The following is a 27342-nucleotide window of genomic DNA, read 5'->3' as shown; positions in this document are numbered from 1 at the left end:
CAGGCTTTTCCAAAGTTTACTGAAGTAGGCTCTCTTCTTAGGTCCATTTATGATGAACTTCTGGGCCGAGATATATTTGATGGCCATATTTTTAAATCCCCGCCAACATAATTTGGTGCGATCCAACCAGTTATAGGTGATGTAGAGTTTTATGAGGAAACAAAGCGTTATTAGGATATGGATATGAAATTTAGGCAGGCCATGAGGGGGAATATTTAGAATAGCCGTTTCCCATGAAAGAGTGGAGCTATAGTAACCCATTTTTTTGAGACGCACTTTGAGAGAACACCAAAGTTTATGAGAGTTATTGCAGTGCCACATAATATGAAGAAGGTCAGCTCTCGCACCTGAACAGCATGTACATAATGGAGAACTATTAGAGTTAAATTTGTTAATTCTTACAGGGGTAAGGTAAGCGTTGTTATTCAACATCAGTTGAGTGTATAAGAATTTCTTGAAGGGGGATAGTTCAATGCTAGTTTTTATGGCTAGTATTTTTTGATCCTCTGTAATAGGGGGATTTTGTTTGTCCCAGTATTTGGAAAATAGACAGTTTCCTTTGTAAAGTAATGGGTGTAGTAATTTGTATGACAAAGAAATTGTTTTATTATTACTAGCAATTGTATTAATAATTAGGTTTAGTTTATCCATTAGCTGAATATCAGGGAATGTATTATTGGTTTGTGAAGAAATAAGTTCCCTGAGTTGACGTAGGATAACTGAATACTTGTTATTAACCTTGAGGGTTAATCGTAGTTCGGCAAGAGACAGAGATTTGTGTTTAAGAATATCCCATACTTTAAGGTCTTTGATGAGAGGGAAATCAGCAAGATCTATCATCTTGTTGTTGATTTTAAGATTTGGGTTGAGGTGTATTGGTTGAAGAAAGGGTAAAATAAATTGAAGATTAATGTCCTTAATCAGCTTTTGAAAAAGTTTTATTTGATGTTTCAGTAGAGAGGATAGTTTTAAGCTATTCAAAGAAGTGGGTGATAAGAAGGGAATGGCCTTAGGATTAATTTTGTTAGATAGAATGTGTCTGTGCCATATCTTTACCCACGCTGGGTAGTGAGTTTGGGCTTTGTTATTCATGTTTGCAGTGGACCATAGTTTATTAGAGCTAATAATCAGATAGTAAAGATGAAAGTTTGGAAGGCCCACCCCACCTTTCTCCTTGGGGAGACTTAATTTGAAAGAAGAAATCCTAACATTCTTAGGGAACCAGAGAAATTTGATCATTGTTTTTTCAAACTGTGAAAAGAGGTTGTTTGATATAATTATATTTGTCGCACTAAATTGATAGAGGAGTCTGGGAAGAATATTCATTTTCACAATAACTACTTTTGAAAGAAATGATAGATTCAATAGCTTCCACCTTTGTAGGTCTTGACAGATGATAGACCATGATTTTAGCAAATTATTTTGAAGCATAGAGGCTTGATTGTGTTCAAAGTTGACGCCAAGGTACTTGAGACTGTATGAGATGTGGAAGGAAGATTCAGGGAAGAAGAAAGGTTTATGCGCCTCAGGATTTATTGGGAGAATATGTGATTTTTTATCATTGACTTGGTACCCAGAGGCCTTAGAGAAAGAGGTAATTGCTTTTAATATTTTTGACAGATCTGTGTTAGGGTATTGGAAGTAGAGGTTTAAGTCATCAGCAAAGGCCGATAATGCAACTTGTGTGTTGAGAATTTTAGGAATAGTATGATGTGTATTTTGAGTAAGATATAGGAAAAAAGGTTCAATAAATAGATTGAAGAGAAAGGGAGAGAGTGGACAACCTTGTCTAGTGCCATTAGTTATCTGGATGGGATTAGATCTTTTTTTATTTATATATAGATATGTGCAAGAGTTTGAATAGAGAGTTCTGATCATATCTAGGAAGGTTGTGGGTATATTAAAATGTGATAGCGTGGAGAAGAGAAAGTCCCAGTTTACCCTGTCAAATGCTTTTGATGCGTCTAAGGTTAAGGCATATAATGGGTTTTTCTCTTTTTTAGTGAACTGGATAAGAGAGTCTAGTGTTAGTGTATTGTCCCATGTATGTCTATTGGACATAAACCCAGCTTGATCAGGTGATAGTAAATGTGGTAGTACCTGTTTAAATCTGTTAGCTAGGATGGCAGAGAAGATTTTGATATCCACATTTATAAGCGAGATAGGTCTGTAATTGTGTGGGTCCGTTTTTTCTTTATTGTTTTTAAGTAGTAAGATTGTTTTTGAGTTATTCCAGTGTATGTCAGTAATTCCATTTTTTACAATGAAGTTAAAGACTTCTAGGAGGATAGGGGCAATTTTTGAATTAAAAGTCTTGAAAAAATTAGTAGTGAAACCATCCGGGCCAGGGGATTTGCCTATTTTAAGTTTATTAATGGCGTTTTGAATCTCTCGAGTACTAAATGGAGCTGATAGGATGGATATTTGGTCCTGATTGAGAGATGGGAAGATGATGGAATTAAGAAATGTATCCATCTGCAGATTAGAGGTGGTGTGTTTGTTCTTGCTATATATGTCCGTATATATGTCATGGAAAAGTTTAATAATCTCGCAATCTGTTTTGTATATTTCCCCTTTATGTTGCAAGATGGAGATTGTGAGCCGCTATTGTTTTTAGTATTCTAGACAAGGTTCTAGATGGGATTTGTGCCCATTCAGAGTAGGTTGCAATTTGTTTTTGTTCCTGTATCGAATAGATATATAAATGTAGCTCACATAGTTCTTTATGTGTAGCATTGATCAATTTCTCTAGTTTGGAGTCGGGATGTGTTTTAAATTCTCTTTCCAAGGAAGCTAGCCTTAAAGCAAGACCAGATTCTTTTCCTTTATTAAGCTTATTAAAGAATGTGGCTTTGCTAATCAGATACCCTCTTAATTCAGCCTTGCAAGCCGCCCATTGTATGTCATGCGCTATTTGAGATTTACCAAAACCTGCGTATAGTTCAGACAATGTCTTATTGATTCTCTCTACAACCTCTTTGTGTTTTAGTAGGTTATTGTTAAAGGACCAGTTCCTATGGGAAGGAGTTAGAATTCTGCGAGACAGTATCAGTATCTTAGCTGCTCTTTGTGGCCTAGCTGTGACTGATTCAATAGACATCTGGATACAGAATGCCTATAAATATATTTTTTGGCACTTAATCTGTTATTATTGATGGTCAACAAAACTGCTTCATTTATTAATTTGCTTGAGATTGCTTTTCTTGGTGTCTGCATTTTGGTTTAGTTAACAAAGCTTCTGCATTTATTAATCTGCTTGAGATTGCTTTTCTTGGTGCCTGCATTTTTTTAGTTAACAAAACTGCAACATTTATTAATTTGCTTGAGATTGCTTTTCTTGGTGTCTGCATTTTTCAGTTAACAAAACTGCAACATTTATTAATTTGCTTGAGATTGCTTTTCTTAGTGTCTGCATTTTGTTTTAGTTAACAAAACTGCTGCATTTATTAATTTGTTTACAATTGCTTTTCTTGGTGTCTGCATTTTGTTCCCACCCTGCCTCCCTATTAGTGTCTTGTTGTTATACTTGGTGGCTTTGCAGTTGCCCGCCCATACTGTAAATTTGATCAGGGACACTCCTCCCAGTCTAGTGTCATTAGCTCATTCTACCTAATTCAGAGAGAACATTTGAGAAGGCCAACTCACTTGGGTTCTTAACCTTGAATTATTTTCTGTTCCTCCTTTCTAACTTTCTATTTTAGAAAAAAAAACTTTGCTTGAACCTCCTTGTGTTCTGACTGAGTGTGCTTCTCAAACAGTCTAGAAATATAGAGCTGATAAGGTATAGTTTTTCACACTTTTTAGCTGTTCAGACCTGAATAAAACAATAATTGAATTTAGTTCAGAATACAGTTTGAATAAATTGCATTTATTTAAACTGAATATGCTTTAATATTGCTGCACACTCAAGTGTGCTAGCTTGCACTTCACCTGAATTGTTTTAGTGCTGTTTTTAGCTGTTTTCTGTAAAAGAAAACAAATTCCAAGCTTGCTTCCTGCCCTTCCTGTAACTAGTCTAGTTCAGGTACAGATTTGCTGTATCCAGGACTGTTTGTAAGCTTCTGAGCTCCCCAAGACTTTCTATGTTGGAGGGAAGCCTTCTAGCTTGTCAGTGTGAGTGGTAAGCACTAGGTAGCCTATCTACCACAAGAGGAGTGGTTTCTGGCCCAGAAATTGTAGTTTACTGGACATTTTTTGCTTCTCTTTCAACTTTCTGGTTTAAAAGCCCACATATGCACTTGTTTTCCCACCTTTCCTGTAACTAGTCTAGTCCAGATACAGATTTGCTGTATCTAGGACTGTATGCAAGCTTCTGAGCCCCCCAAGCATGTCTGTGTTGGAGGGAAGCCTTTAAGCTTATCAATGGAAGTGGTAAGCACTATGTAGCCTGTCTACCATAAGAGGAGTGGTTTCTGGTCCAGATATTGTAGTTTATTAGCTATTTGAGCAGTTTTCCATCTCTTTTAACTTTCTAGTTTAAAAGCTTGCATTTGGGCTTATTTCCTGCCTCTCCTGTAACTAGTTTAGTCCAGATACAGATTTGCTGTATCCAGGACTGTTTGCAAGTTTCTGAGTGGTGCCAAAAAGTCTTCTCTTCAATTTTTCCTTAGATCTACTAATTCTCTCCTCTCCTGCACTTTTACTAGCTTAGTAGTCTAGCACCTCCTCCAAAACAAGGAAGCCAATCTGGTGGTCCCCTGCCCCATAAACAAACTCTACAACAGAAGGAGGAAACTGATGCGGAATAAGGTGAAGTCCCAAGACTGGAAAAACTCCCTTATCAGCCTCAACAAAAAGTTGAGATCCCTCATCAAATCCTCTAAAGCTAGCTATAAATACAGAATTGCAGCAGATAGTAAAGACCACCACAAGGCCTCCTATAGTTATGTAAAGAATCTCCACGGTAGTATCCACATTTGCTCTGAGCTACTGCACAATGGTACCTCCTATATACCCAGCCAACAGATATTGCCACTATACTGGCCGACATGTTCAGTGCCAAGTGTACCCCTCTCTCCCCATCAATGGACCTATCATAATACCAGTAGATTGCCAAGCACCTAGTATTACTGCTGCACAGGTTAAAACAGCACTGTTCAAGACCAAGAATACAGCTTCTCTAGGACCTGACAATATCCCTGGCTGTGTTCTACATGAACTAGAGAGTGAACTGGCACCTCACCTGTGTGCCCTGTTCAATCACAGCCTCACCTCAGGCTTTGTTCCTACCGAATGGTGCACTGCTACAGTCATCCCTCTCCACAAAGAAGGAACGACTACAGACCCTGGGAACTTTCACCCCATTAGCCTGACGAGTCTGATATGCAAAGCTGTGGAACACATCATCATGGACCTAATAAACAAGGATATAGGGAATCTCCAAACTCTGTTTCCCACACTGTTTGGTTTTGTGAAGGGTTGATCATGCCTGCTCAACCTGCTTGACTATTTTGTGTCAGTCACCAGAAGTGTGGATAAATGCAAGGTGGTTCATACAGCCTACCTTGGTCTGGCCAAGGCCTTTGATACCGTTCCCCACTCAGGAATCATAGAAGAACTCACTAAGCGAGGCATCAATCCGTATATCACTAGGTAGGTTGCAAACTGGCTCACAGATAGAACCCACAATGTGAAAGCAGCTGACTCCAAGTCAGACTGCCGACCAGTCACGAGTGGAGTCCCACAAGGTTTGGTCCTGGGTCCTCTCCTGTTTGGTATCTACTTCTCTGAAGTCCGAGCCAACACGAAGGGACTCTGGCTGACAAATTTCACAGACGATTGCAAGTTGGGAGCTCTTATTAACTCCCCAAGTGATGTTGACATCCTACAGAAAGGCCTCACTGAGGCCACCGACTGGTGTTGGAACCATGGCCTTAAGCTCAATGCCAAAAAATGTGTTGTCATCCCCTTTGAGAAAAACCCGGTTCCCATGAATTACCACATCGATGGTAGTTCACTGAACACAGAAAGCTTTTTAAGAGATCTGGGAACACAGGTTGACAACAACCTCTATTTTGACCACCACGTTGCTACTGTGGTCAGAAAGTCCTTCTGTGTGGCATATCTCACAACAGGTTAGTAATCATTTTTAAAATGTGGCTATGATGCACTGGAGGCTTCATTTAGATCAGCTATGACTGGGGCAGTTATTCGTAGGCATGCCTGGCTGAAGGAGCAATCTTTGCCAGACCATGTCAAAGCTAAACTCCTCGATGCTCCACTGGAGAAACAAAATTTATTTGGCTCCCCTGCACAGGAGATTCTAAAAAGGTTGAAGAAAAAGCAAAATCTGTGCAAACAGTTAAGGATTTCCTGCAAGTTCAACCACCGAGGATCAGCAGAAACTGGCCTACAAAGAATTGGTCCTTTCCAGACTCGTCCAGAGCACAGAGAGGCAGGAACAGGCGCCCTAGAGGCAGAGGTCAATCGAAGGGCCCCTACAGAGGCCGTCAGTGGCAGCCTGCCAACCAGAGTAGTGCAACAGCTACAACTACAACCACTACTACAGGACAGACCCAATGACTTGACTCTGATTCCGCCTACCAGGGATCAACTGGAAGCACCCTTGGGCAGAAAGCTGGCTTTATTCTCAAAAAACTGGCATTGCATTACAAAGGATACATGGACATTGCAAATAATAGACAAAGGATACAGGTTTCACTTCCACACTTTGCCAAAAAGAAGCGGAATGCCAAACCTTCCACCAAACCAGAAGGCAGAGGCTTTAAGACAAATCAGCAATTTACTTCAGATGAAAGCTATAGAAAGGGTACCATGTACAGAACAAGGCCAAGGATTTTACTCCAGACTATTCCTTGTACCAAGAAAAGAAAACCAATGGAGGCCTATTCTCGACCTGTCTGCACTGAACACTTATCTCATTGTGCCAAAATTCAAATGCTGACCCTACAGCAACTTCTTCCCATGTTGGGCAAGGAGTCTTGGCTGGTGACTCTAGATCTCAAGGAGGCATACCTGCACGTCCCTATCCTTCAGATTGCAGAAGACACCTCAGATTTCTTGCAGGATCAGAGCATTATCAATTCTCAGCATTGCCCTTTGGCTTATCTACTGTGCCCAGAGTATTCACGAAATGCCTGGCATCAGTAATTGCACATTGCAGACTTCAGGGAATTCAAATTTATCCATACCTGGACGACTGCCTAATACAAGCGGACAACAAGAAAAAATTGTTAAAGGACTTGGCATATGCCATACACCTGCTACAGACCTTGAGATACACAGTCAACATCCAAAATTCAAGACTAGTACCATCCCAAAGGATAACCTTTTTGGGTGCAGATCTGGACACAATCACCCAGATGGCTTTTCTCACAGAAGAAACACAAAAACAACTTCCAGATTACTTCATGATTCTGACAAGACAAACTCATCTTACTGCAAGGAAAGTCCTGCAGGCCCTGGGTTACATGGCATCCTGCATAATTTTAATCCCACATGCCAGGCTGCATATGAGGAAATTACAATGGTACCTAAGGAGTGTATGGTCTCAACACAGTCACAGTCTAGAAACCATGATACCAATCATTCCATGCCTTCAAAAGGAATTCCTGTGGTGGGCTCAGGCCTGCCAGTCCAACAGAGGGTTGCCTTTCAACAAACCAAAAACAAGGCAGACCATCACCACGGATTCCTCAGACCGAGGATGGGGAGCACACATGGAGGACAAACGTATCCAAGGCCTATGGCCTCAAGGGCAGCTAAGCATGCACATAAACCAGAAGGAAATGCTGGCAGTGAGGCATGCAATCGAGGCATTCAGACCCTTTCTCCAACAAGGACACCTGTTAATAAGGACAGACAACACCACGGTCATGTGGTACATTAACAAACAGGGAGGCACACATTCCTACCCTCTATGCCAGATGGCTATGAATCTGTGGAATCTATGCCTGAATCTCAATATCCAGCTGCAGGCCAAATTCGTGCCAGGAAAAGAAAATGCACTATCAGACAGCTTAAGCAGAACTACCATGGATGCACACGAATGGATGCTGCATCCAGACATCTTCAAACTCATAACAAAGACATGGGGAATGCCGGAGATAGATCTGTTCGCCTCCCCACTCAACCACCAACTGAAGACATTCTGCTCAAGGACATACCACCCACAAGCATGGAGGGTGGACTCTCTCTCTTTCAGCTGGAATGCCCTAACAGTGTATGCCTTTCCACCTCTCCCATTGATGTACAAGGTTCTACTGAAGATCAGGGAGGAACAGCCAAAAGTGATACTAATAGCTCCGGACTGGCCAAGACAACACTGGTACCCACTATTGAGAAGCATGTCTCAGGCAAATTCATGGCCTCTTCCCCTATGGCCTCTTCTTCTTCTAACGCAGAACAATTTCAAGACCCTGCATCCCAGCTTGAAAACATTGCAGCTAACTGCCTGGAAAATTCCTTAAATCCCAACCAAACTGTTTTATCTCAGAGGGTGAAGGACATTATCCTGGAGGCTCGCAGACCTTCCACAAGGAAGACATACTCAGCTAAATGGAAAAGATTTCTCATTTGGAGCACATCAAAGGGCACAGATGTCACAGTGGCAAACCTAGCACACATCCTAGAATAATTAGCAGAATTGTTCCACAATGGCCTGTCTTATTCTTCCATTAAGATTCATGCTTCAGCAATTTCAGCAGAATACAATATGGATCCACCTATCTTCTCACACCCTCTTGTCAGGCAATTTTTGAGAGGGATCAAAAATGTTAAACCTCCAAGAAGACCCCCTCTACCTGCATGGGATCTCAATTTTGTGCTGGAAAAACTGACACTACCTCCTTTTGAACCAGCAGCATCAACAGACCTACAGTTTTTATCTTGGAAAACTGCATTCCTTCTGGCAATCACTTAAGCAAGAAGAGTATCTGAGTTACAAGCATTAATGGCCGTGCAGCCTTTTCTTATTTTTCACCAGGATAGAGTGTCACTAAGAACCAATCCTACTTTCATGCCAAAGGTGGTATCTAGGGTATCCTTGAACCAAGCTATTCACTTGCCTACGTTCTTCCCTAACCCACAGAACAAAGGGGAAAAACTTTTGCACACCCTGGATATACACAGACAACTACGCTACTATTTGGACAGAACGAAAACTAGCAGAAAAACTGACTAACTTTTTGTAGCATATGCAACTGGGGTGCAAGGAAGAGCAATTTCCAAACAGACAATTTCAAAATGGATAGGAAATTGCATTTGCTTTTGTTACTCCCTTCATGGAAAGACAGTTCCTGAAAATATCAGGCCTCACTCCACAAGGGCCACAGCCACCACTACAGCCTTCCCTCTAGGGGTGGCTACCAAGGACATTTTAGAAGCTGCTACTTGGAGCTCCGTGCATACATTTGCCAAGCATTACAATCTACCTTTATACTCCAGATCCCGAGCAGGGTTTGCAACTGCAGTGCTGCAGGGGATCTTAACTACACCATCCTTCTCTTAGTACCTCCTCCCCAGATTGGCTATGGTATTCTACCCATATGTTATGACTGCAGATGCATCCTTGAAGGACATAGTACAGTTTTGTACCTACCATAAATGTAGATGTCCGATAGGTATGCATCTGCAGTCAGGATTACCCACCCTCCTTCCCCTCTGTGGTATTCCTAGGGTACTTACCCCTCTTTCAGCTAGCTGGGGGAATCTATTATGGTGTATTTGTTTGTTTATACATGTATATAATTTGCAAATGTTTGGAACTTTTCAGCATTTATCCAAATTTAGCCTTCCTAGAGGGCACCTGGCATCTGGGGCAAGAAAAACTGAGGCAAATGGCGTTGGCTGATGCTTTTATACCCCAGACGCTCTGACGTCGGGGAAAGTGCGACATCAGCCGAGGCCAGACCCAGACTTTGGAATCCGGCCGACCGAAGGGCTGCCTGAGGCAGGACAACCCATATGTTATGACTGCAGATGCATACCTATCGGACATCTACATTTATGGTAGGTACAAAACTGTACTTTTCTCACCAGAGGAGGAACCCCAGCCATCTTTGAGGTCGTCGCGGCGGCCTTCCCAGCCAGCTCCGGCGGCCTCTTCCAGGTCGACACGAAGCCTCTCAGACGCTGACATGGACTGGATGATGTGTCGCTTTCTCGAAGCCCAGATGCAGATGGGAGTGCTCCTGCCCCCCCCCCAGGGGGGAGCTCAGCCCCTTTTTTTGCCCTCATAGCTCTTTCTCCGATCCACTATTGGGTTTCGGAGCCGTCGGATCCGAGTAGTCTCGGAGTCAGGGAGTCAGTGCCAATAGTAGTTGCTACTTTGACGCCGGCCATGCCCTAGAGTTTGTCGGATCCCTTTCAGATCCGAGCTCTCGGGGACGAGAGCCGTGCGTCAGATCCGAGAGGGTAAGTGTGTCTTCGGCTCCGTTGTGGTCGGAGCACACTTCCCTTTCGGGTCCAATAGCTTTAGCTCCGCCGATTCCCGTGTCGGATCCGAGGATGTTTATCATGGAACCCAGAAAGAGCGGTTCACCTTCGGCGTTCAACGTGGTGGAGAGGGTTCTCTCGAAGAGGTTGGAAACCCCCCTGCTTGTGCTATGGATCCAGCCACCATTCCCTCGCAGATGGGCTTGTCTTCCATCATCTGGCCCCAGGGACAGCCTGCGTCGACGCTCCAGCCAGTTCCACTGGAGGAACATGACCCTGTTGGTGAGCCCTCACAAACGTAAGTGTAAGAGGAGGCACTTGGACTCCTCTGAGTCCCTCACAGAAGACATCGATTTAGAAGAAGGGGAAGGTTCCCCCAGGTCACCCCCGAGGACATCTCCTTTGGAGACATAATGGAAATGCTATGCCTAAAAGGGGGGTGGTCAGCCCAAAAGCCTTCCTCGGATGAGTCTGTGTTTCTGGAGGCTTTTGACGCAGGCCCGTCTACCTCTTGGGTGTCCCCTCCGGCCGACCCCCTGATAGACCTCATTACTACCAGGGTGTGGAAGGAGCCGGACACTGTACAGCCAATCCCTAGGAGACCAGATAAGATCCTTAGTCCCTCTGTGGATAGGACATCATGGAGTAAAGGTTCCCCAGTAGATGCCATGGTGGTGGTGGCTGTCACCAAGAAGTAACTGGCACAGGATAGTTCCTCGGTCCATCCTCCTGATAAGGAGTCTCAGACGATGGATCGTATCGGAAAGCGAATATTTGCTTCAGCTACCTTTTCCATAAGGGCGCTGAATTACTTGGCCCATGTGATTAGGCTTCAGCGATATCTGGTGAAGGAATACGCTGAGTCTCCCCCTGAGTCCATGTCGGCCGAGGACAAACGGACCTTCTCGACTCGCATGGCCACTCTGAAATCTGTATCGAACACGCCTATGCGGCTACTCTGCCATGCCATGGAGGGGGCTGCTAGAGCCAGCGGATCAGGCATCGCCTTACGGCATCATGCCTGGCTCCGACTTTGCAGAACCCTTCAAGGCATCCTTCGCGAACGCTCCCTTCGTTTCTACCCTGTTTGGCAAGACCGTCCGCGATACATTGGTCCAGAACGAGAAAGATGGGAAGACGTTGTCTGCCGTCTGAATCCGCTTCTCGGCTCCTCAAAGGCCTTTTCCAGGAACCAGAGAGGACAAAAGAAGATGTGGTTCCGGAAGTCTCGGCACTCCCATTACGCTCCGAACCCTTTGTCCTTCAGATGCAGAGGGGGACAAGGTGGGCGCCGGCCCAGAGGCAGAGGGGGGCTGAAGAATTTTGGGTTGCGGGAACCCTTTTCTGATCGACCCACGCAGCAGCCCTTAGGGGTTGCCCGACTGCTCCTCTCTGGAGACGGTCGAGGGGGGAGTTTTTGAAGCACCTGGCACAATGGGAGTCCATCACGACAGATCGCTGGGTGCTTCGAATAATATCCAGAGGCTACTCTATTCCCTTCATAAATCTTCCTCCTCAATCGAGGCGCCTCCCTGATGTTCCACCCAGTCAGAGGGAGGCTGCAGCTTTAGAAATAAAGTAGCTGCTAGAAAAAAGAGCCATCCAGCACGTCCCCCCAGACCAGTCCGGGTTAGGCAATTACTCCAGGTTCTTTTTGGTGCCAAAAAAGACGGGGGACTTAAGACCAATTCTCGACCTTTCTACAATGAACCTCTTCATTGCCAAGGAGAAATTCCGGATGGTCACTCTTCAATCCATTCTTCCCCTACTGCAGGAGAACGACTGGATGTGCTCCATAGACCTCAAGGATGCGTACTACCACATTCTCATGGACAGGCGATCTAGGAGGTTTCTCCGCTTTCGGTGTGGGGCCAGTCATTACCAGTTCAGGGTCCTACCATTCGGCCTTACCACAGCCCCCAGGGTGTTCACCAAGGTAATGGCAGTTGTAGCGGCCCACCTGAGGCTTCAGGGAATACAGGTTTTTCCTTACCTGGATGACTGGCTGCTTGCCGCCTCCACCAGGCATCTACTCTGCTCAGCCAGGGATTGCTTCCTGCTCTTAGCCTCCCAGTTGGGGATCACTATAAATTACAAGAAATCATCCCTTCAACCAGTTCAAGTCCTGGACTTCATAGGGGCCAGAAAAGACACGCTTCAGACCAAGGCCTTCTTGACGTCGGACAGACTTCACAGCTTAACCCTTCACGTTCTAGCACTCCTTCAGTCTCCAGCCCCATCAGCGGAGTTAGTCCTGAGAGCCTTAGGGTCCATGGCAGCAGCAATCAACCTTTCTCCCTTAGCTCGCTTGCACATGAGGGTCCTCCAGTGGACCTTGCAGGTCCAGTGGTCCATCCTTCAACACCCGTTGGACTCTCTGATCCCCCTCAGCAGAGTTTGCAGAAATTCCCTCATATGGTGGCTCCAGTCTCAAGAGCTTCGGGAAGGACAACCGTTCATAATGCCACAACCCCAAGCCATGGTAACCACGGAGGCTTCTCGCATTGGGTGGGGGGGCATTGCATGGGCAGAACTGTCCAAGCTACGTGGACTCAGACAGAGACCGTTCTGCATATCAATGTCCTGGAGATGAGAGCGGTGCTTCTAGGGTTGCAAGCTCTTCATGACTTTCTCCCTCCAGGGACTATTGCAATTCAGGCAGACAACATGTCAGTGGTCTGGTACATTAACAAACAGGGGGGACCAGGTCTTACCCTCTTTGCCGAGAGGCCATGAGAGTTTGGGACTGGGCGATATCCACCAACCGTTTTCTGTTAGCAATGCACATTCTGGGTTGGTCCAACATCCTAGCGGACAAGCTGAGTCGAACTATCCTCTCACCTTACGAGTGGTCTCTGAACCCCTTAGTAGCGAAACAGATCTTCCGCGAGTGGGGTCAGCCTTGCTGCGATCTCTTCGCATCTCCTTCAAATGCGAAGTGCAGCAAGTTTTTCGCTCTAATCCCCCCCCCCAGGGGAAAGCCCCAGAGACGCTCTAGTTCATGCTTGGCCATCTGGTCTTCTTTATGCTTATCCTCTTCTTCCGTTAATGACAAAATTTTTACAGAAAGCTCGTCGGTTGGGGAATAAGATTATCCTCATAGCCCCATTCTGGCCTCCTCAAACCTGGTTCCTGTACCTACTGTCTCATCTTATAGCTCCTCTTTGGATCTTAGATCCCATCCCGGATCTAATTTCTCATCCTTCGGGATTAGAAACTCCGAATCTGGACTACCTCAAGCTCTCAGCTTGGTTGATCCAGTTCCATTAGTTGCTAGGACTCTTGGTATCTCTTCTGCAGTTAGATCCATCCTGGTAGTGGCGAATAAGCCTTCTATCAGGAAGTTTTGCTACAGCAAATGGAAATGGTTTTCCATTTGGGCCTCGCATAGGAATTTGGATCCTTTCACTGCTCCCATTCTAGCAGTGCTTGATTTCCTATCTCATATTTTTCAGCAAGGGGCCAGTTCTTCTACTGTAAAGGTTCAAATAGTTGCCATTTCCCATTTTCACATTGTAGACAATCTTAGTCATTTAGCTTGCACTAAGATTTGTCAAGACCTTCTTGAAAGGCACCTTTCTATTGAGAACTCCTATTAGGAACGCTGTTCCCCCATGGGACCTAACTTTGGTCCTTCAGGCTCTAACTGGACCACCCTTTGAACCTGCAGCTTCTGTTGATTTAAAATTCTTATGTTGGAAAACTGCTTTCTTAATAGCTATTACCTCAGCTAGAAGGGTGTCAGAGCTCCAGGCCCTTTGTACTAAGCCCCCATATCTTGTTTTCCATAAGGACAGAGTCTCTCAGGACTAACCCTTCCTTCTTACCTAAAGTGGCTTCCGAGGCAAACATCAATCAGTCCATTAATCTACCAGTTTTCTTCCTTAACGATCAGAATAAAGGGGAATGCAAACTTCATTTGTTAGATGTTCATAGACAATTGCGCTTTTACCTGCACAGAACAGCTGCCTTTCGCAAGTCAGAACAGCTCTTTGTTTCCTTTGGGAAGCCCTTCTTGGGTAAGCCAGTGTTGAAGGTGACTCTAGCTAGTTGGATTTCTCACTGCATTTTGCTCACATACAAGATATCTGGTCTGCCAGAGCGCTTAGGGGTTCATGCTCATTCTACCCGTTCTATGGCTACTTCTGCTGCATTCTGGTCAAGAGTTCCCTTGGATGACATTTGTTCTGCGGCTACTTGGGCTTCCTCTCATACCTTTATCTCTCATTATAAATTGGAAGGGCAGCTTTTGGCCTGCAGTGCTCCGGAATATCCTAACTTGAGGACCTCCCAAGTTTTGGTAGCTGGGGACTCTGTCCTACAGGTTGCTGATCAAATGAAGTTAACTACTTCAGATAAAGAAGTTATTGTACTCACCATAACGTTCCATCTGAGTAGTTAACTTCATTTGTCAGCAGCCAACCCCCCCCTCCTTCCCCCTAACCTGGTTCTTTGGTTATCTGAATCCTAGAATGATTTCAGCTTTTGGTATTCATTAGGTTAGGATGTTTCAGGTTGTTGTTTTGTCTTGGTGAAATTGTATAATTGGGCAAATGTGATCTAAGGACTTGAAGGAGGTAGCAGGGTATTATGGGTAAAGGGGAGGAGCTTAGAGCTCAGATCTTTAACTTGGAAAGCTGCCGGCTCAGATCCAGGTCGGATCCGATACCCACAGGTTGCTGACAAATTAGTGCAATATCATTTGTAAAACTTCATTAAAATATCACTTGTGTCCTTTATAAAGCTTCGACAAGATGAAAGATATTTACTTAAAACATTCTGCAAGTAAATAAAAATTGCTTCAGTGACCCACCCCCTGTTTGAGACAATATGTCTCATTGTGGGGGTGGGTTGAAGATTTATGAATCTTCGGTAAACATACAACTGTGGAATAACAGGATGAATAAATCAATACTTATATCATTATCTATTTGCATTTCATAAATCAACATATTAACATATGTTATGCATTTTTTTATGTCCACAAAACTAATTATTTTAAATGTGTTCATATAAGATAAAAAGTGAAACATTGCATGTGTCTGTATTCATAATAATTTTAGCGCCCCCTTTGTCAGCTTCCTTAATGTTAAAATAGATAAGAACAGGGAACTTAATAGATACTAGTACATATAGAAAAGAGGTGCATAAAGACCGTTATGTACATAGAAAATGTATGCATGCACCCCATATATTTAACGGTGGTATGAGAGGTCAGTTTACTCGGGTCAGCAGGCTTAATACAGATTAGCTTAATTGTAAAGAACAAATGCGATTGATGGCCACTGAGTTTCAGGAGAGAGGGTTTAATACAATATCAATAGAGTACATAATGAATGAAGTACTCCACACAGTTGGGATACTACAGCTAAACCATTTTTTCAGGGAAGAGAGACTCAGCAGTTGGGCATTTACAATCAGGTATGTAACCACATATAACTTAAAAACAGAGGATGTAAAAAACAGTAAGTAAATATTGGAACATCTTAAGGGCTATACCCGATTTGCAACAGCTTCTGGATGAAAAACCTAAGTTTACCTACACAAATTGCAAAAACATAAAGAGGAGATTATGTTACAAAGATTTTAAATCCACCACTGATAATAAAACAAGTAATTGACATGGAACTTTACCTTGTTTGAATTGTAGCTGCTGCAAAGACATTATTTCTTCTGATAGTGACAAGTTCATTCAACCAATAACCAAAAGAACATATATTTTTTATTGTCATGCTACATTTGGCAACTTTTTTTTGTCTATTTGGCAACTTGTATAAAATGCCCATTTCTATGTTGGGAAGTATAGTCAGAAGTTAAGAGCGTATTGTTGAGCATAAGTCGCATATATGCGGGAATATTCAAACTAATGCTCTATATAAACATATTTTGGATACCGACCCGAGTCATGTATTTAAATTTAGAGTTATTCATATAAGCATATTGGGGGGAGATATTAATAATATATTAGAAAATATTGAGTATAGCTGGATAATAAGGCTAAGAGCTGATTCAAAACCTAGTGTGAATAGTGTTGTGTCTATAAAACCAGTTTTGCTCAAAAAACAAAAGAAGTATCAGTAACGTATTATTTTTATTTGTATTTTTGATGTATTCTTAAGATCATTGCTAAAGATTACTTATTGGCTGGCTGTTATCACATGTTTGTTTTATATTAGTTAAATTGGGAAGTTGTTTCATGAATTGCATTAACACTAAGGAAGGGTTATTACCCAAAAGTTTTGTTCCTTGTTCAATAAATAGTTTGGCATTTTTAAGTCGGAGGAGTTTGTTATTATTTTTAAAGTGAGCAGTTTATGTTTCAGTGGACAGTCATGCAACTGTATTGTATTTCTAAATGAGAGCTCCCTTTTTTCCTGTCAGTTTAAAAGTTGTTTAAAGTATTTAAAATACATTTTTTTCTGTGGAGAAATTGTGCATGTTTTATTTTTGAGGGCTGACAGAGACATTAAAGTGCCTTTTACTGCGTTTTTTTTGTTAAAAAAAAAAGTGACTTTTAAAGACTTTACATTTGTACTGACGTTTTCTGTTTGTTTTCCCTGGGAGAGGGGCACAATTTTCAGCTTAACAATGGAACAAACTGTTGGTCCTTCTTCCAGCTGTAGAAAAAAGAAAAAGGTAAGCAAAACCGCCTTTGCCACCACAACAGTTTAGCAATTTGCCTCAGCTGGAGGTGGGTGACTTTGCAAGACCATTCATCTTTTAGCTCGGATCCCACTGGTGTAGCACCTACAGCCACTAAGGACCAGGGGTTAGCCATATCCTCTGCAGCTGTTGGTGTCCCCTCAGCAAGGCTAGGGAGAGCCACTGTTTTTGGTCCTGAGAGAGGGAACAGGGAAGGCTTCCCTGTTTTGTAAGAATGCTGTGCCCATCCCTGTGGAAGCTACTGCTGTTGGCCCCATTTTTTCTGTCATACATCTACTCCTCCTCAGAATTCCTTAGGCAGGAGCAGTTTACTGGATCTGGTTCATGGTTTTATTCAGGCCTTTGATCCTTATAGGTTCATAGCTTCATAGATGTGTACTAGGCTAACGGCCCTGGACCCAAGATGATTCCCTGGCATCATGCCGCCCAAAGTTAGTTCCCAGTGCCCCTGTCAAGCAAGGCCACTGAAGTGATCCCTGGGGTGGACTTCCTATTGCCCATCCACTCATCAAGATTTCTCTTAAAGAGGGCCAGTGAAGTGCTCTGCTTGACATGAATGGGAAGTTTTCTTCCAGAGTATGGGAAGTCTCTGGGTTAAGAGCCTGTCCCTCTAGCATGTTCTGTGTGTTGTGGTAATGAGGTTTAGGTCCCTGGAGCATGTGGCACTGATGGATTAGGATTTCTTTAGGTGTAGCATATGTAGTAGCTCTGGGTCAGACATTGGTTTGTAGGTCAAGCACAGATCTCCTCTAAGTAGGCGATAAGAGACAGAGTATTGCTGGAGTTTTTTGAGTCTGTCCATATAGGGCATGTGTCTAAGGCCCAAGATCCTTTTAGTGAGGTATTTTGTAGCCTTTCCAGTTGTTGTAGGTATCGAGCGAGATACATACCAAATTGGGCGTTGTATTCTATAATAGGTCTAATGAGGGACGAGTAGAGAGGGATTATGACCTCTTTCTTCATGGATGAGAAACCTTTTGTAATGAGATGTGCCACATAGAGAGACTTTCTGACTACAGTGGTAATGTGGTTATCAAAGGAGAGATTGCTGTCAACCTGTGTATCACACCTTCGGTGTTTAGTGGACTACCGCCTATGTGGTAGTTCATGAGCACTGAATTTTTCCCAGAGGGTATGACAGTGCACTTTTTGGCATTGAGCTTAAGCCCATGGTTTTGGCACCAGTCATTGGTGTCAGTGAGGCCTTTTTGTAGAATGTCTACATCAGTTGGAGAATCAGTAATGGCTCCCAGTTTGCAATCATCTGCAAACTTGGTCAGCCAGAGTCCCTTTGGGTTGGCTTGAACTTCAGAGAAGTAGATGCCAAACAGGAGAGAACCTAGGACTGATCCCTGTGGGACACCACTTGTAACTGGTCGGTAGACAGATTTGGAGTCTGCTACTTTCACAGTGTGGGTTATGTCATTGAGCCATTTGGCAACCCATCTTAGGACATAGGGGTTTATGCCTAGTTTAGTGAGTCTCTGTATGATTCCTGGGTGAGGGATGGTGTTGAAGGCCTTGCCAAGATCTAGGTGGGCTGTGTGAACTACCTTACCCTCATGGAGCTCTGGTGACAGACTCGAAGAAGTCTATCGGGTTGAGCAGGCATGATCTACCTTTCACAAACCCAAACTACGTGGGGTCCAGAGTTTGGAGATTCCCTATGTCCTTATTCATAAGGTCCATGATGATGCGCTCCATAGCCTTACATATCGGACTCATCAGGCTAATGGGGCGGTGGTTCCCAGGGTCTGTAGCCGCTCCCCTTTGTGGAGAGGGATGACCATAGCAGTGTGTCATTCAGTAGGAACAAAGCCTGAAGTGAGGCTGTGATTGAACAGGGTACTCAAGTGTGGTGCCAGTTCACTTTGTAATTCATGTAGAACACAGCCAGGGATATTATCAGGTCCACGAAAGCTGTATTCCTGGCTTTGGACGGTGCGTTTTTTACCTGTGTAGCCATGATAATAGGGACTAGGCATTCCTCAGGTATTGTGATAGGCCCTTTAGGGGATGAAAGGGGGGTAAATTTCACACTGAACCTGTCGGCCAATATGTTGGCAAAATCAGTTGGTTCTGTATATGTATTGCCATTGTGCTGTAACTCAGAGCAGATCTGAGAATTGCCGTGTAGATTCTTGACATAACTATAGAATCCCTTGTGGTTGTCATTAGAATCTGCAACAATTGTTCTTCTTTATTGCTTTCTGGTAAAAGAAAGAAGGATACCACCTTTCCTTAAGAAAATCAAGATTCTGAATCTGAACAGGAAGATGAAGGGACAGATGCTGGTTTTCTCCTTATTTTTCTGATTCAGACTCTGAGAGGGCTCAATTTCTGATTTTCCCTTTGGGGGACCTCTCTTTTTGAGACTATTTCCAGAATGTGGCACTTTTCTCATTGGGAGTAAACTGAATTTTCTCAGTTCCTCAGAAAATTTTATGAGCTGTTAGACAGAATTACCTGAACCTTCACTGTTTCCTCCAGTTCTGTCAGCTTTGGAGGCTGTGCGTGTTTCTGCCTGTATTTTTCCTGATAGCCAGCCTGCTATCCCTAAAAGGCAGATACAATGTATAAAGTTCCTCAGCCTTTTTAAGTTTTTGTGCATGCTTCCCAAACTTGACCCCACACCTATATCTTTATTTATTCTTACTGCTGCTAAATAGTTAGGTATTTCCTATCCTACTCCTTCTGATAAGGATGTGCAGATAAGTATGGAGAAATAGTGTTTGTTTGTGCAACTTTGATTTTCAGAATTTTGAATTGTCAGGCTCACATGTTAATGTTTATTCTGGCTAATTGTGAAAGCATGAAGAGTGGTGCAGTTTCTTCTTTTGGGAAAACATCTGATTTAAAGTATTTTGTTGCTTATATTGTACTATTCAGTTCTCTCTGTTTACAGTCTGTATAACTCGGTTGATAATTCTTCCAGGGCTGTGGTGTCTGATACTGTTTTGAGGAGGTTTTCCTGGCTGCATTCTCTAAGCCTCCAAAGAGGATGTGAATAATGAGATTTTATTTTCCTTTGTGGATAGCGATTCATTTTTTGGTTTCTTTGCCGCAGTGATTATCAAAAAGTGTGATGAAGGAGGCAAGTTAAATCAGGGAATATCTAAAATTTTTTACCCTCCTTTTTCTAATTTTCTAGGGATTCTCTAACCCCTCATCCAATTTTGGTACAATGGCTAGGATATTCCAGAAAGAATTCAGGAACTTCCAAAACCAAGAACAGTCCAACTAGTTAGTTTGACTATTTAAGATACTTTGTTCCTCTTCTCACCCTGACCCTCCCCTTTCACTTTTCTCATCCACAAAGCCTGAATCTCCATTTTTATCGCTGGTAACAGATAGTTTCAGACAAATGAATTATAAAAATAATTCACCAAGATTATAGATGGCTTTGAGAGGATACCTCCTTGCCAGGAGGGTATTCCTCATCCATCAGACCAGACTGTTTGTTTTATTTCCACCTTTCCTTCATCACATGCTTCCCAGGGAGTGATAGAATTAGTCCCGCCTTCCAAAGCTGGGAAGGGTTTTTGTTCAATGATGTTTTTAGTGCCAAAGAATGAAAATTCTTGGAGACCAGTTCTGGATCTTTCTTCTTAGATCTGTTTGTGATGGTGCCTAACTATATATGTAATTTGGAGTGGCCCTAGGTCAACTGGTGCCCTAGGCAAAAGGGCTCCACGGCACCCCCCACCACACTACCTGGTGACCCCATCCTGGTCTGTCTACATGAAATAAATACTGGAAAAGCACCCCTGCTAGACTGGCACCCTAGGCGGCCGCCTAGTTGGCCTATGCCTAAGGCCGCTGATGTAAAATATGGTTATCATCTCAATACTTTTCTTCCAGACTTCAGGCATTAAGGTTTGTCTGTTTGTGTGTCTGGATCACTTTTATCAGTTCTCTGCTTTACCCTTTGGACAATTCACTGCACCAAGAGTTCACTAAGTGGCTAGCTCCAGTTATAGCTTGTTGCAGGCAACAGGGTACTTTACTTTTCCTTTTTCCATATTTAGATGACTTGTTTATCTTTGCAGGGTCTTTTTCAAAGTGTCAGGAATCTTTCACTTGGGTATGAGATTTCTTAACGGAAGTTGGGATGCAAAAAATATTCAAAAGTGCTTTTTGACTCCTTCACACAAGATTGTGTTCCTTAGGTGTCAGCTAGACACCTCATTTCAAAGAGCTTTTCTTCCACAGAAAAAAAAACAGAGCTATATTTAGGTGTACGTCTAACATTTTCTATTCAGACTTCAGTCACTGTGAGACAATACCTCAGGAGTTTGGATCTTATGGCATCTGTGATTCTCAAGAGAAACCTGGAGACTCCACATGAGAAAGATACAATGGAATCTGAAGTGTCTATGGCCCAGAATCAACATCCCTTTTCTTTTCAAATCCCAGTGCTGGGATTTTTTTAAGGGGAAGGACTTGCCTACTCAACCCGTTAGACTTCTTCAAGAGGGTAACCAAGGCTATGGATGAGAGGGAAGCTGTGCATACCTCCTACCTTGGCCTGGCCAAGGCATTCAATACAGTACCCCACTCTGGTATTGTTGATAAACTCACAGAACTAGGCATAAATCCCTACATAACTCACTGGATCGCTGGCTGGCACACAGATAGGACCCAAGAAGTCAGGATCATTGAGCCCAGTCACCAGAGGAGTACCCAGGGCTCCATGGTGGGCCCACTCCTGTTTGGCATCTATTTCGCAGAAGTCAAGGCCAATATAAAAGGCCTGTATCTTACCAAGTTCACAGATGAATGTAAATTGAGAGCTATCATAGTTCTGTCCCACGATACCAACATACTACAAGAGGGTCTAACACAAACAAATGACTTGTGTCAGAGCCACAGATTAAAACTCAACATGAAAAAATGCATTATAGTGCCCCTTAGGAAATTGTCCACTGAGGCTAATTACTCCATTGACAAAATGCCCCTAAGAGTTGACACGATAGTTAGAGATCTTCGAACATACATAATCTGGTTTCAACCAACACATAGCCAATAGACTAAGAAAATGATTCTATGTCACCCAACTTATAAGCAAGGATATGGCATCCAGATCCAAGAAAGTTATATTACCACTCTACTCAGGCCTTATCAGACCCATCCTTAAGTACAATACAGCCTGAGCTGCCAGATAGTTTGGGCCCTTGGAAGGTGCACTGAAACTTTGGAAGCTGGCCAGCCTTGGCAGGATGTAACCCATATAGCTAAGGCTGCTGTACCAGTGATCATTCGAACATCTATTGTTATGGTAAGTTTACTTACACAACTATACTTTCCCTACTGTCATTTAATTACAACTAAACAGTTATTGATCTGTCTTAACAGGGCTAATGTGGGTTTGAATTAAAAATGCTGTGATGAATATATAAAAGTGTTTTGACATTTGTTGAAGATGTATATTTTAGCTTGATGACCTCTGGCTGTTTAAAACAGTAGTTAATTTGTAGGAGATGCTAACTGGCCTTAAGCTGAAATCTACAGTTTTTCTCCTTGGTGTGGAAATTTTGTAAGGTAGAATTGCAACTTTGGGGCTTTCATGGTACTTGTTACAGATTTGACATTGTTTTATCATTGGTTCAGTCAATTGGGAAATTTCTAGCCAAAACATAATGTCACATACCCCTTCTTTACACTTGGCTTTTCCCAAGTATGCTTCATATGTTTTCTGTAACGTGAATTTATATAGCTAGTTTGACACAACGCTCTATTGCGTTAGAACATACATTGTGATTTATGAACTTCAGCACAGTTAAGTATGATGTGCTTGAGCTGGTAAGAGATTTTTTCTCGTCACATAGGTGTGTCGTCATTATCCTATTTTTCAGTAATTGTAGTTCTAAATCATTTTAAGTATGATGGGTACAATGAACCTGCCAGAGTCTGAAGTCTGCTGTAACACTAGTTGTGACTCCAGCTTATTATTCTTGTTGCTGTATATGAGACAGTGACTTTCTTGAGTTGGAATTACATTGAATTGGGTTATAAGGGGGTGCAGGGGGTGCCCAATTTCTTTAATTTTCATGAGTTGCCATTCTGTGAAACTTGTGTGATAGAGCAAATGTTTACATCATATGTGTACTTGTGGAAAGTTTGTACTATCAGGACCCACTAGTTCTGAGCTTAAAGATATTGGGTTTTGTGAAACAGAATTATGTCATCATGGCAGGGTCATATGTCAGCCAGCATAATGATCTTTCAGAATGTTAGACTTCACATGAGAAAAGGTTGTCATTTTGTATTTGTTTATTAAGTTTTGTTGATTAGGTCAATCCCTATATTCAGAGGAGCCCCAAAGCAGTACTCATAGAGGGAAATTTGGCAGGACACTTGGGAAATCTTCCTGTTGTCTTTAAGTATTTTGGCTAGTCATTTTGATGTAAGCAGTGGTAGAGAGACGACCTGTGGAGGAGAAGCAGGGAGATATGCATGGGACCACAAAGATAACTGAACCTGGAAGATCTGTCTTACCTGTAAAAATGTTTATGGGGATGTACAATGAGCCAAACCCTTGCAGAGTCTAAATGATTAGATGTGGAGTGTGATCATTTAAAGAGAGTATATTTTGTTTTTCAGAGATCAAATGGGATGCTGGAACTTTGTGCTTGCTTAGGTCAGAATTGCATAGTCATGCATCATTAGACCTAAACTGAGCTTTTTTACTTAATTCAGAATACATACGGGCATTTCTTTCAGTAGGGAAAAAATAGCCTTGTGATATTTATTAGTTTTATGGAAGATTCAGAAAATGTACAGTCATGTCAAGTTACAGCAGATTTTATTTCCACTTGCATTGATTCATTTGTGGGACATTATGATTAAAAACATTTTGCTTATCAGATAAAAAGTGTTGTTGAGCTTTGTATACAGATGACAAAAGTCATCCTTTCATAAGCTTGAAAACTGACAGTTGTCGGGATTAAGGCCCTGGGCTGTTAATTAGCTGTTTCCTGTTGCCCAGGGTACAAGGTTTCATTCATTTCATCTCCATTTGCCTACTTGTGGGACTGTGTGGAAGTCAATCAACCAGTGTTCCTGAGTTACCCTGAAAAAGAACACTGGTCTCCAGTGGGTTCATCCATTTAACTAATGTAAAAAAAAAAAAAAAATTTGTTATAGCCTGTCTAAGCATAGTGTTAATCACTAGTTTACAGTTACCATAAATGTAGATATGTTTTTGAATACAGCGGCCCTTTATTATGCTGGTCACTTGGTTTACACACACTTTTAGTTTGTACTTCACGTTTTCTTTTGATTTAATATCTTTCCTAGATGGATAATAAATTTGATCAGTTAATGAATGCCGTTATGTAAATAGATGATACTGAAAAAGAAAATTAATTCCAAAAAATTATGCAGCAGTTTTTATAGGTGTGTGTGTGTGTGTGTGTGTGTGTGTGTGTGTGTGTGTGTGTGTGTGTGTGTGTGTACGCTCGCAAGCTGAAGCGCATACCTCTCAAGTGTACCTCATTTGAGGTCTTAAAAAGTTCATGTTCCTCAAAGTTCCACATTGAAAGACTCTGTCACACATTCAGTGTTAGGAATTTCTTTAAGTGAAATCCATTGTAAATAGAAGTGAATCATATTAATTCATTAAAATATATTCTTTATAAGTAAAACCAGCTTATTTTAACCATCCTATGACCTTCCTAGTTGAAGTTGTTAGTAAGCCAATAGTATGTGTTCCACATTTTGCCCATTTGTTCCACATTATGAGGGCTAGTGTTCCTCATTTTGGACATGGAAAGTTGAGAGCTATGCTGAAGCGGAATGGGTGAGACAGTACAGCAGCAGGAAGAATAAACTGTAATAAGCTGGTAAATTAGTCCGCATAGCAACAATAATAATGTAAAGTATTTCTGTTCATTATTTATAGAATGGGAAACATCCGATCATCAACATCCAGGCCACTAACTGATGCAGCAGCTCTACAGCTTATTACGGTAGGTTTAGTGCTAGAAAATGTTTGATCATATTTAGCTGCTGTGAAAGTAAATGGAGAGCAAACCTGACTAGTAAAGAATGGATATTTGTGTTGCTTTTGTGCATATTTGTTTTTCCTGAGGCTGATGTTTATTGTCAGTCTTGCTGTTTTCCTGTGTCTTTCCTTTGTAGCTGTAGTACACCTGTGCATTTCTTTCCATACCAGGATCAGTAAGAATTTACCTCTGCATAGTCCAGTCTCAGTAATGAATTGGTGATTGCTGTGTCATGAATTTTTGCTTTACTGACATTTTCTAGTCTTTGTTTTTGCCTTAATAGATAGGATGATAGGAGCATAGGAAGTTACTAAGCTAATGGCCCTAGGGCCCTTACAAGGCTAGCCAACTTCTTACCCTTATTTCCACAATCAGCACCTATTGTCCCTGTTCAAGACAGACACAAGTGGAATCCCCGGGGTGAATTTATAGTCACCCATACACTCATCCAGACTGCGTTTGAAGAGCGCCAATGAGGTGCTCTGTTTGACATGAAGTGGGAGTCTGTTCCAAAGGTGTGGTAACCTCTGGGAGACAAATCTGTCCCTCCAGCAGGTTTTATTAATGTCACATACCCAGTTAAGGTCTTTAGAACGAGTAAAGTACAGTTTTGTACCTACCATAAATGTAGATGTTCGAGTGCGCATACAGCTGCAGTCATCACACTTGGGGTTATCCTGCCGTCAGGCAGGTCCTCGGTCGGCCGAATTCCAAAGTCTAGGTCCGGCGTTGGTTGTCGTCGCTTCTTCCCTGACGTCAGTGCCACAGGGGTATAAAAGAGGCAGCCGACACCATTTTCTTCAGTTTTTCTTGCCCCAGATGTCAGGTGCCCCCAGAAAAGAAGGCAATACATGATGTTATGCAAACATACATAAGTAGATAAATCAAAACAGTAGTTGCAAGCAAATACACCGTAAAGGAATTCCCCAAATAGGTTGTATGTTAAAGGTGTTTGTCATAAGCCCTGTCCTAAGAGGGGATGGAGGGAGGGTTACCTGGACTGCAGCTGTATGCGCACTCGAACATCTACATTTATGGTAGGTACAAAACTGTACTATGTTCATCGTGCATACAGCTGCAGTCATCACACTTGGGTAGAATTCCAAAGCTAAGTAAGGGTGGCTGGTACTAAGTGGAATTAGGAGGGGCTAGAATGCCCTGCAGGACTGCTGTGGCAAAGCCCACTCTAGATTTTGAGTATAGTGGAAGGTGGTAGTGCTTGGTGAAAGTGTGCACTGAACTCCAAGTAGCTGCTTCCAAAATGTCCTTGGTAGGGACCCCCCTGAGGAAAGCTGCTGAGGTAGCTGTAGCTCTGGTGGAGTGGGATCTGATGTATGCAGGCACTGATTTTCCATGAAATGAATAACAAAAGCGTATGCAGTGGGCTATCCATTTTGAAATGGTCTGTTTGGAAATAGCCTTTCTTGAGCACCTGTAGCATAGGACACAAAGAGCTGCTCAGATTTCCTGAATGACTTTGTTCTGTCCAAGTAATATCGAAGTTGCCTGTGAATGTCCAAGGAGTGTAGTAGCCTCTCCCCTTTGTTCTGTGTGTTTGGATAAAAGGTAGGTAAATGAATAGTCTGATTCAAAGCCACACTGGATACTACCTTTGGCATGAAGGTAGGGTTGGTTCGTAAGGAAACCCTGTCCTGATGGAAAATGATGAATGGTTGCACAGCCATGAGGGCCTGTAGCTCCGAGACCCTGCGTGCTGAGGTAATAGCCAGAAGCAAGGCTGTTTTCCATGACAAGTATTGTAGCTCTGCTGAAGAAGCCAGTTCAAAAGGAGGCAGTGTCAGCTTCTCCAATACAAAGTTGAGGTCCCAAGCTGGAGCTGGTGGTTTCCGTGGGGGTTTTATATTTTTTGCCCCTCTGAGGAACTGCCTTAATAGAGGATGCGAGAATAAAGGAGGATCCGTATTGTATTGTGTTGAAATGGCTGAAGCGTGGATCTTGATGGAAGAGAAGGAAAGGCCACTGTTTAACATCTCAGCTAGGTACTGTAAAATCTGAGGTATATTTATTACCCAAGGATTCTGGCCCTTTGCTTGATTCCAGGAACAAAATTGTTTCCATTTGACGGAGTAGGTTTTTCTAGTAGAGGGTCTCCTGGCCTCCAAGATGACATCCTGTACCTCCTTGGAGAGGAGAGTCTGTTGGCAAATTAAGGTATTTTCCATGCAGCTAGATTTAGAGTTCTGAGCTGGCTGTGAAGGGTCTTGTAGTTGTGCTGGGACAACAGAAGAGGAACTTGAGGTAGGATCCATGGTGGTGA

General features: G+C 42.6%; 1 protein-coding gene across 1 annotated transcript in view; it reads left to right on the top strand.

The window, feature by feature from the left end:
• GLRX2 (glutaredoxin 2) overlaps nucleotides 1–27342 on the top strand; it is a 161126-nt gene that overhangs the window by 52409 nt on the left and 81375 nt on the right. The window contains exon 2 of the mRNA XM_044085323.1: nucleotides 24962–25028. Within this exon, the coding sequence (XP_043941258.1) occupies nucleotides 24963–25028 (66 nt within the window). The 5' untranslated portion in view covers nucleotide 24962. The remainder of the gene's footprint in view (nucleotides 1–24961; nucleotides 25029–27342) is intronic.

The sequence above is a fragment of the Protopterus annectens genome, chromosome 10.part0 (assembly GCF_019279795.1).
Source record: "Protopterus annectens isolate FY-2018-M chromosome 10.part0, PAN1.0, whole genome shotgun sequence".
Taxonomy (NCBI): Eukaryota; Metazoa; Chordata; order Ceratodontiformes; family Protopteridae; genus Protopterus; species Protopterus annectens.
This window is presented reverse-complemented; position numbering and strand designations above follow the sequence as displayed.